The 11,342-nt window shown below is 40.8% G+C and overlaps 1 protein-coding gene across 1 annotated transcript in view; it reads left to right on the top strand.

The window, feature by feature from the left end:
- Positions 1–9,352: 9,352 nt before the first annotated feature.
- The window catches only part of tbr1b (T-box brain transcription factor 1b), a 3,560-nt gene continuing 1,570 nt past the window's right edge, over positions 9,353–11,342 (top strand). Inside the window, exons 1-5 of the mRNA XM_058621471.1 lie at positions 9,353–10,091; positions 10,262–10,416; positions 10,566–10,687; positions 10,903–11,061; positions 11,319–11,342. The exon at positions 11,319–11,342 is cut by the window's right edge and continues 38 nt beyond it. Coding sequence (XP_058477454.1) covers positions 9,400–10,091; positions 10,262–10,416; positions 10,566–10,687; positions 10,903–11,061; positions 11,319–11,342 — 1,152 coding nt within the window. The 5' untranslated portion in view covers positions 9,353–9,399. The remainder of the gene's footprint in view (positions 10,092–10,261; positions 10,417–10,565; positions 10,688–10,902; positions 11,062–11,318) is intronic.

The following is an 11,342-nucleotide window of genomic DNA, read 5'->3' on the forward strand; positions in this document are numbered from 1 at the left end:
ACGCGGCTCATCATCTCACGGCGTTCTGTGCTCAAAAAAAAAACCCCCAAACCCTGCAAACTCTCCCACAAAGTGCCTTTACCTCAAGTCTTTGTTTCGGGCATTAAACAGATTCAGCATATCTGGGTTGTTTATTAGTCTTACATAGTGAGATATAACACTTTTTGTGTTCTCTTTGTGGAAGCTGTGAAAATGGCACGCCATATGTAATACACTTGCTTGCAGTTGGTCTTGCCAATTCCCCCAAGATCAGTCATTCCTGTGCCAACGCTCACACTCTTTCTTTGTCCTTGTGGTTTGATTAAGCTCATTGGATTGGACGCGTTTGTTTTTGATGCCGTGTCTGGCGTTTAGTTGTTGATTTGATGTCACTTGCAGTCCAGTTTAAATAACCATTTGAACTAGAACATACGTGTTCACAAGTAAAAAAAAAAAAAAAAAAAAAAAAAAAACACCCCACGCATTGTAAACAAGCAACTCAGAGCAAATGGGAGACAGATATAGATAGTCTAAACCGAAGCATATTTCTCCTTTAATTCGGCACAAAACAAATTGGCTGCACATTTTGTTCACACCTTGTGTAACCTGGGGATAGTAAGCGCAATTCTCCCCCGTCATACCTGTGACAACAACCTGCAAAGTGCTCCCAATGCCCTAATCTGCAGGGTAGAGACCTGCTGCTCCTGCTGCATGTACATGTTGTTTTCCTCTTCCTTATTGTCTTCTGGTTGTGTGTGTGTGTGTTTTATTTTTTGTTTTTTTAAATTTACACACCCACCAGAATCACACAAGGTAAAAGAGAATATGCAAGTGTCTCGCAATCTATCAAATTTTTTCTCTCTCTCTGTCTCTCTTTTTCTCTCCAAAACATGTTCTCCCTCAGTAGAAGGCAATAAAGACACACTTATGGTGTTTGATTTAGAAATGGCAGTCTGACCATGATTTTAGTATCAACAGATGGCCAATAGATTGGTTTAAATGAGTAACACCACTGCCTGCTTTAGAGTTGGCTCAAGTGGTGGAGTAGTGTACTACTGTCTTATCATATCTCCTTGTGTGAATGATGATGTCACTGTGATAGATGCTACTCAAGTGGGATCAGAGCTGCTCAGTGATGCCTGTAGAGACCAGCTCTGGGAGATCCCTGTCTGGTTGCATTATTCAACAATACTCCTTTACCTCTCCCAGGGAAAAGGGACTGTTGAATATTTGAAGCATAGATTTGATTTTTTATTTAAGTGTATAGATGTTGATGGGAGAAAACGTGAGAGGGGGTGGGGGGGGGGGGGGGGAAATAAAGATAGTGCCAGTCAGTGCAGCCTGGATGATCACCAAGGCAACTTGCCGAGTTTTTCAAACCGATCTACGGGACTTCCTGGCTGTCTCACTGGAGGGTGCTTTGGAAAAAACGGGCTTCTTCGAGTACCTTTTGCCTGCTAAGACGCGACGATAGATCATTGATCATTTTAGACTCCACTGCCACCACTTATTTTGCTCCAGCAAGCATTTAGCTTTGTATTACTAGAATAGAGGCAGTATTTTTGAAGAATTGTGCTTCCCAACCTCAGTTTCCCCTGAGTTGAGAAATATCTTCATTCTTTTCTTTGTTACGTGGCCACAAGTGACTCTTGGTCCTGTTAGCGTAACTGTTAGCAAAGATGGCGGACACTGTTTACATCCTGGGAACGAGGTCCCGCCCCCCCCACGAGGGGGTCTAAAAAGTGCAGAATTAGCGTCCAGTAACAAAAAAAAGAATGAAGATATTTCTCGACTCAGGGGAAACTGAGGTTGGGAAGCACAATTTTTCAAAATATACTACCCCTATTCTAAGCTAAATGCTAATCGGTGAAGTATTCCTTTAAAGGTTCTATGGAAGAAGGCTTGAGCAAAATAAGTGGTGGCAATGAGTCTAAAATGATCAATAACTCACCCATTTTCCATTTTAATTCACCCATTTTCTTGTTTTGTGGTCATGCCTACATCACTATCAGGAGCTGTGGACAAGTGAGATTGTGAGCCAACATGTAATAAAACCAGGTAAAAGGTTTCAGGTCTGCTCTGGAATCCTGGGCTGTTTTGTGAAATCAAATGAATCAATATTTCAGTTCGAACATAAGAAAGGAAATCTGCTCATTGACAACATACCAGACATTGTGTGAGACCATGATAGGCCTATTTTCAAAACGGCAGTGTTAGAGGAGAAACAAAAACAACCAAACATGGCTGCAGAACCACTGCTCAGATGTTGACGAGCCATGCTGAGTATCGATCCATCTGGCTCTGAAGACACTGTCATGTCACCTTTGCATTTAAGTGTTATCTTGTCAGCTTCAAATGATCTAGCTGTCAGATCTGGAAAAGGCTCGCCTGTGTTGCTTTTGTCTCTAATGTCCAGCTGTTGCGACAACAGTCTACCCGCGACATACTGTTGTGCCGCACGTGTACTCTACATGGTGCTCTGTACGTTAAGAGCTATACTGTATATGCACTGCGTCAGATCAGTCTCTCAAGTGAAGGGGAGGAAAGTGTTCTTTAAGATAAATAAAATAAATAAATGGATAGATGTACAGTATTTCAGTTTTGGTAGATTGGCCAATGAAACAATACAATGAAATGTATTCACTGTCTTGTTTGTTTTTGTATAGGAGAAGCTGGGGTTTATTAAATATGTATGATATTTATTTTATTTCAGACAGTTGCATATCTAGCACAAAATGATATGCTTTGTTGTGCATAACGTAGAGCCAAAAATACTTTCACATCTCATCATATTATATCATATCATTATAGATGTAGCTGTGTGTGTGTGTGTGTGTGTGCAGCTGTCATATTCTGAAGAACTCTGTTCAGATTCGCAATGTGCCCCGGCAGTTTCAGTCGCTTTCCTTCCTCGGTGTCACCCACTCCGCTCACATTACGCTGTAATTAAAAAGTCAATTTACAATGAATGTTAGCAGACATTCAGACCAAGTGCAAATTCAAAGTGGGTCCCTCCTTCACAGCGGATGTAAACGCTAGTTCTGCGGCGTGAGAATCCAAGCCTTACAGTGAAAGGGCACATAGTCTTTTAACCAAGGTGTTTTATCAGGGTGAAAATTTGAAAGCAAATTCTCTCTCCGTACCGACGTAGCCTCCGTCGCACTCAATGACAAAACACCCACTGGTGTGCATTCACAGCACTAATGTTCATGTTTTCACTTTCACAGTTTAAATGCTTTATTGTGCTATGATTTCTCCTTTTTTTTTATACTCTTTTTCTTCTCATTCATGAATGAAGTGGAGTCCAGTGTTTACTTTCATCCCAGTGCAGTGGTCATTTTAAAGAGTGGATCAGGAGATGGAGATGCTGCAGTAGGACCTGAGGCAGTAGTTCACACTTGCTGGAGCATACCGGTGAGGCTGTGATGATTACACCGCACTGTCTGGATTTGTCATCTCTCTGCTCAGTGTGAAATTATGGCACAATTCGGTCCTATAGCACCTGTATGGATGACGCTCATGTGGAAAGATTCCTTATCGATACGTCCTTTTGGCCTCACCGCCGGCAAAGTTTCCTGAAGAAAATAAAAACTGGTTGCCACATGTTTGTTTGTGACAGCCTATGTGAGTGGTGGAGACATAAATCATGTCACTTTTTTATTTCTCCTCTCAACTCAGAATATGGTTCTCTTCCCCGTAGAATTCTGAGCTGATCATTAACCTTTCCTTTAGTTCCTTCCCTTGCCTGGTCACATTTCCTCTCTATTTGGTTCCTGGCCCCATATGCCACTTTCCTATTTCCTGCCTGCAGACAGCAGGGAGTAGCTCTATTATCACCTTCCTAGAGCTGTCTTTGAATGTGAGAGGCAATTCCATTTCACTCAGCCACAGGGAGGAGGAGGAGGAGGAGGAGAAGGAGGAGGAGGAGGAGGAGGAGGGGGGAAAAACCACACACACATAAGAGCACAGAGAAAATGGTTTAAGGTTAGTTTTTATTTTTGGATGTAGGACTATTTTGTTTTTATACTTGTAATCTTACCAGATTTAAGGATGCTGCGGTGTGTTACGGTGCCGGTTCTGGCTCCATATCAGAGCAAGGGTTAAGTGCGGTGCATCATATTTGGCTACTGTGTGAACATCATCTCCATTTCAACACCATCTCGTGAAATATTAACAGTCCCAAAGCAGCTATATTATACTAACTGTGAAGTTGTGTTAAACATACAGTACCAAAGACGCAGTGTTTTCCATCCATTTTGCAGCGTTTCACCCTAAGCCTGTTATTTTTGGGCTTCCTTTTTCTCTGAGTCTAGTTGTTTGGAATGGTAGGACTCTTGACAATATTGCTCCTGGATAAATTAAACATGAGTTACGTAGAGTGATAATCTGTGGGCCTCTCTTTTCACACTGCATTCCCAATGAGCTGTGTGTTGGCCTGGTGTTGTTGCCTGTGATTTTAATGAAGATTATTCTTGTAACACGACAGTCGCCTGTTTGCTCCTGTTCTCCCCAAAATATTTTCTCTTCAAAATGAGAATTTTGTTTTCTTCGAAAGGCATCCCGTGCTTGCGTTCATGCTTTATTATTTTAATCATTTCCTTTTAAAAGGTGACTCACTGATTTGGTATAATTCAAGATATCCAGGTGCCAAATGTTTGATGCTGATTAATTTGAGAACAGGTTGGCAAGTTGTTGTCGTCTTTTTTTGGATTAAACATTCATCATCGTGTCGACCTAGTTATCGATTAAACAATACACTGGCAGACACAGCTGTGACTGGGTAATTGATGCTTATTTTCAACCTGTCTAAGCAACATAGAAAAAAAAAAAAAAAGGGGGCAAAGCTTAACTTACAAGACTGGGTCCTCCGGTTTCCCATTGTTTGGGGTTTATAGAGCTTGGGAAACCTCAGAGGATTCTCAAAGGAGTAAGTGCACACTTCATGGCATGGCTCCTCTTAAAATGGAACTGATGTTTTATAAATAATTCCAAAGTTACAAACATCAGCCTCGCAATCACATCGTTTCAATGATATTCATTTGGCATAAGTCAGTTTCATTTCTTGCGCGCTTTTCATCAGAAATGGCTTAAAAAGTGGAGTTAGTCTGAATTTTTCATGCCGTGGGCTTACCGGGGGACAGTGGCCATGTTCTTCACTTGCAGACGTCTGACAGTGCATGGCAGCAGAAATAACAAAATGGTCACAAAGCCCACTGCACTCGGTGGGTCACACAGGTTCTTTAAAAATTTAAAGAGACTAGCAACGAACCAAACAGTTGATAACAGGTCAGTCGAAGGTGATAAAAGAAGTTTTCATAGCGACATTAGCCTTTGCTCTAACTTTGTGATGCCTGACATTATATCCTCACCATTTGTTGAGGCAAATAATACACATCAGAGAGTGTGAGGCGGTTTTCAGGATTACTCTCAGGGATTGTGCTTCAAGATTACTATATTTACAAGTGTCGCCTTGCTGCAGAATTGGTATGAGACTAAATTCACACATTTATAATTATTCATCAGTTTAACATGCCATCATCTGCATTCACGTTATTTCAGTTTTTGTAAATGGGAGTGAGCTCAGCTGATCAACGTAGATGGCTCGTGGCTTATTTTCCCCGCGGAATTGTACGATATGATTTACATTGAAGTGCGTTAATTATCATGCTGTCATTGTCCTGTGATGTAGAAATAAGTGACAGTGACAGAAGAGTTAAAAATAACTCACGACAATGTGTGTCGTTTTCCTTCCTTTGAAGAGCTATGGTAAATAATTGTATAAAACTTGAAGTGGCGCACGAATGATCTGTGGTGATGGCACGGCATCAAACTGCATTTAAATAATAAAAAACGTGCACGAGATGACAAAACAGTAACAAAGAATAAAAGTGTACAATCAAACAAGCTGTCCTCTATAAAGAAATAACAAATAATAAATAAATAAGGAAATAATTATGTGTATAATAATAATACTGCAGAGATAAGGGTTTACAATGGTTTGTTTTTTCCTCTGCCAGACAATGAAGCGTGTGTATAAATATTTGTTTGGGGTAAACAGTCCCTTTAGGGTGTGGTGTGGCATTAATAAAGGAGCCATATCACTTGTACATCCACTGAACACCTTAATCACCTGTCCTCAGGTTAATTTGCTGTGAGCTTTGTGGTAAAGATTCTGCGGCTGAGCCTGGTCTGGCTGGGCGACCCTTAAAGGCCATCAATAATGAGCAGGTGTAGGAGTGCACTTCTGCGTAGACGTGTGCCTCGGTGTGTCCAGGGAGGACGGCTAATAAGGGTTTAAAAGCCACAACTGCCCACTCCGCCCCTTAGCAGGCCTCCAGCTGTCTTCTGTGTCAGAGAGCACCCCGATTCCCTGTGACAGAGCAGATCACTGATGGCAGGAAACCGCAGGGGGCAATAGTTATGTTAGCGCGGCACAAAGCACCACCAAACTTGACCAGATTAGCCATGCTGGGTAATTAAAGACTTAGGGTAAACACAGGTTGTGTGTGTGTGTGTGTCTCTCTCTCTCTCTCTTTCTCTGTGTGTGTGTGTGATTTCTTTTAATCAAGAGGCACAAACACAGGAAGAAATACTTCATACTTGATGGAAATTGCAATGTGACGTCTGGCAAACAACATATAAATAACTTAAAGGCCATCTTAAATGCATTCCCATGAAATTTTTAGTGCCACTGTAATATAAGCCACTACCTGTCATGAATCCCAAATAACCTTGGCTCTATCCTCTTAGTTCAGCCCAGCCTCATTCCTTATTACTGGCCTGACAAGGAAATGTTTACCCATCCGACAAGAGACAAGCCATTTCATAGTCAGAAAAAAGCAATTTCACCTGACTGGAGTCGCACACTATGTCCCCATATCCTTGCTGGCTATAATTTTGTTGTCATTTTGTGTGCTGTGATCATATCATTGAAGTGACAGTGCTGGGCATTAGGTAAAGTCCCTAAGCTGGTGCTCACTTTCAGGCTTTCTCTCTCCCTGTCATTCACATTGATTAGATTAGACCCAGGTGGCAAAGCAGGTTTCTGTGGCACAACAATAAAAAAAAAATAAAAAGAATGGTGAGAGAAAAACACAGATTTATTTATTTAGACTTTTTTGTGTGTATTATTCGTTGTTTTGAAATATATTTTATCTATTTCTCAAATTATAGACAAATAAAATGTATCTTTTTTTTTTAAAATAAGAAAATATAATTACAACACAAATGATGGTGTTCATAGAAGCCAGTGCATTAAACACAGCATGGTCAACACAGTGTTTGTGTAGGGCAGAGCTTAGAGAGCTGCACTACACTGTCTCCCCAAGGGACAAGGCTGGTCATGAGCATCACACATCCACCCCCCCACCCCCCCTCTCTTCCTCCTCCTCCTCTTTACTGATGTCCACTGTCTGACTGAGCCAATAGAAAGAGAGAGCATCACCTAATAATCAAGGTACTAGTCCACCAAAGGAAAACACATGCTGATTTGCTGCATGGGAGGTTCAACAATTGTTTGTTTCAGTGGGTAAAGAAGCAAAGCCTGTTTTGCTTATTAAAGATCAGCGTTGGAAGTGAACCATAATCCTGTAATGAGGCGAGCACAGAGTGACCTCTTTTTCGCTTGGGCACAGGCAAGCCTGTGCTTGTATGTTTCACAGGAATAGATTGCCGGGCCCTATAGCCCTACTGTAATAATGACCCCTCTTGTTAGTCAGACTTACATGGCTGTTGATTAGACATTCAGGCTGCTGGATGCACCCTCCTGGCGATCCTTTCCTTCTCAACCTGGTCTGATTCAGATTGTTCAATGCACACTCGCCGCATAATGACACTCAGCAGTTTAACAATGGGAGAAGTTTTTTAGCCAAGTGGCCTTTTTCATGGCGTATAGTCAGTGGGTACTTTATATTTAGAGATCCCTAGTTTGTCTGCCCTCATTAAATACATGAGTACAACAAGTTTTTTTTTTTTTAGAATATACTGTAATGCAATTAAATGCATCTGCCTAATCACACACTGTTGAAGCTGTGCCACTCTGATGGTATGAGCAACCTTGAATTATTGTTTGGATTCCAAATACATAATGTATAAATAAAAAAAAGTGCTAGAATTAAACAACACTTAGTTATAAAAGTTTTTTGCTCTGACTGCAACATGGAGACTGACTTACTTTAACTCCTGCTTCTTTAAAACACTTTAAAATTCTGATTCATCCATCTTGACAACAAGTCTCCCTGCAGCTGTAGGACTTTGAGTGGTCTGTAAAAGTGAGAAAATACTCATTTTACACCTCATTTTGTCTTTTAATTATAATTTTTTCCTTTCACTAAACTTGCTAACAATAAACTCTAAAAATATGTGCAAATGAATATCCTTTATTGTTGTTGTACATTTACACTCTACACAGCAGCTTATATAAAAAATGTCTGTATAATAAATTAAAACTGTAACACATTAAAGCACACTTTGCTATGTTTCTAGGCATTGTCCCTTTAAAATATGCAAAAACATTGTTCAATATTCTTTGCATTTTTACATTTAAAAAAAAACAACAACAAATTTTGTATAACCAGTAAAATGTATAATTTTCCATGGTTTTGATAGATCTTTAATCTGCTCTACCTCTCCAAAAAACACCAAAAATGAATTTATCTAAATTCAAATCAGCCGCACAAAATGTATTTTTGTGCGTTTCACTGTCTGTGATTCGCAGCAGCAGCAGCTGTCCGTTATCAGTGCACGGGTTCATAACTTTATAGTGCATGAAATATTTAGCAGCACTGGGACTCATAAACACATCTTCAGTGGGACGCCATGATTTCACGCTATATCACAAACATTTTAAGGCATCAGATGCACCGCCTGTCATTTTCGGTGTGTTAATAATACATCTTGGCTTCTCCGGCAAACATACTTGGGCACTCATGGCACATGAATAGGTAAATATGACAGATAAATAATAGGTAAATAACGTGACGAGGGATGTTGCAGCAGAAAGTAGCAGAAAAAAATATTTTTTGGAGCCATTTTTTATTTTTTTATTTGTTTGTGCTATATGTTGTATTCTTAATGTAAGAAGCAACACACATCCTATTCTATATGCTGTGATCAAATATAGGCCCGTGTCACATTGCAAACAAATCACTTTTACGCACAGCGCGCCGCATATTGTCCTAATTAAGAGCTGTCTAATTAAATCACAGCCTTGAGTTAACCAATGGTAGCACTTGTTTCATTAGCAAAGCAGGCAGAGTGATGGAAGGAAAATCCTTCCTGATTGCAGGATGGTGTCAATTGGCTAATTTGCTGCCGTTGGTACCTCAAGTCATAGCAAGGCGTTTTCATCGTGTTAGATTAGGAAAGGCGTGCGCAAAGCTTGTGATAAAGGTTGAGCTAATAGTGGTTTCCTATTGCGCTATGCAGGTCGAGAACTGCATCTCGCCAGCGAGTGATCTTTCCAAGAAATTTATGAATGTGGGCAGTGGCTTTCCGAGCTCCGATGGATCAGAGCTTTCGCTGCAGGACCATCCTATTATATCTGCAAGTGACAACCTGGAGAGAAGTTCACCTCTGAAAAAAAACTCTAGGGAGATGACGAATCAGTCAGAGGCAGACAATTTTCCCGACTCCAAGGACGCGTCGGGGGACGTCCAGAGGGGCAAACTCTCTCCTGATCTTCACGGAGTCACTGACATCCGTCATAGTTTCGATGGATCTGCAGGAGAACGGTGCATCTTTTCTCCATCTACCCAACCGCAGTCAGTCTCAGCAGCTCCCAGTGCCATGTTCCCGTACCCGAGCCAGCATGGACCAGCGCACCCGGCTTTTTCTATCGGAAGTCCCAGCCGCTACATGGCCCACCACCCGGTTATAACTAATGGAGCTTACAACAGCCTTCTGACCAACACTTCTCCTCAAGGCTACCCGGCGGCGGGCTACCCTTACGCACAGCAGTATGGACACACGTACCAAGGAGGCGCTTTTTACCAGTTCTCTTCAGCGCAAGGAGGACTGGTTCCGGGGAAAGCGCAGGTGTATCTGTGCAACAGGGCCTTGTGGTTGAAGTTTCACCGGCACCAGACAGAGATGATCATCACAAAGCAAGGAAGGTACGTGCACACAGGCTTATCTGTCAGAAATGATTGATTTTACACACAAGTTCACATTTAATGTCCATTAACGCACACAAAAAGGACACCATTATAAAAACAGGTGCTTTTATTTCAGTGCATTTCCTCCTCCTCCTCCTCCACGATTTAATTTCCTTCATTTTCCACAGACGAATGTTTCCATTTTTAAGCTTCAACATCTCTGGCCTTGACCCAACTGCTCACTACAATATATTTGTGGATATTATACTCGCTGATCCAAACCACTGGCGCTTTCAGGGAGGAAAGTGGGTGCCGTGTGGAAAAGCAGACACGAATATAACAGGTATTATATCCTTCTATTTATGACGATTTGTGCTCAAAAAAACATTCAACTGGTTAAAACGTAGGATTTAAAAAAATAAACACTTTTTTTTCTTAAATCATCAATACAAATAGTCATGAGTATTGTTTATTTGTTTCTGTTTTCTGTAGGAAATAGAGTTTACATGCACCCGGATTCACCAAACACTGGTGCGCACTGGATGCGTCAGGAAATATCATTTGGGAAACTTAAGCTCACAAACAACAAAGGTGCCTCTAACAACACGGGGCAGGTAAATATTTTTTGCATCATCAAATAAATATCGGTTTGAATCATGCATGAGAAAAAAACATTTTTGTCTATTTCATTGCCTGGATATTATTGCATTTGCAATAATTATTATTATTTCAGCGTTATTTTTTATTATTGATCAAATGAAGATGGATTTTTTTTTCTTCCTTCTCTCTGAAAGTCTGAAAGTGATTTTCTTTTTCACTGATCCTCCAGATGGTGGTTCTTCAGTCTCTGCACAAATACCAGCCCAGGCTCCATGTGGTGGAAGTGAACGAGGATGGGACAGAAGACACCAGCCAACCTGGAAGAGTCCAGACTTTCACCTTCACAGAAACGCAGTTCGTCGCCGTCACAGCTTATCAGAACACTGATGTACGAGCACTCACTGTCTCACACTTGTACGGTGTCCACAGTCTAAATGTCCCCACTGTGGCACTAATATATGATTATCTTATCTTATTTTTATTTATACATTTTATAAAACACCATATAGTTGTCGTATATTTTTTATTTTAATGAAGTACAGCGTTGTTAATTTAAATAAATATTTGAAAAAAGTCTCTACTAAAAGTCTCTCCCACACACACACACACACTTTCTCTTCTAATGAATGCATCTTTTTTCCACAGATAACGCAACTGAAAATCGACCAC

This window comes from Solea solea, chromosome 2 (genome assembly GCF_958295425.1).
Source record: "Solea solea chromosome 2, fSolSol10.1, whole genome shotgun sequence".
Lineage (NCBI taxonomy): Eukaryota > Metazoa > Chordata > Actinopteri > Pleuronectiformes > Soleidae > Solea > Solea solea.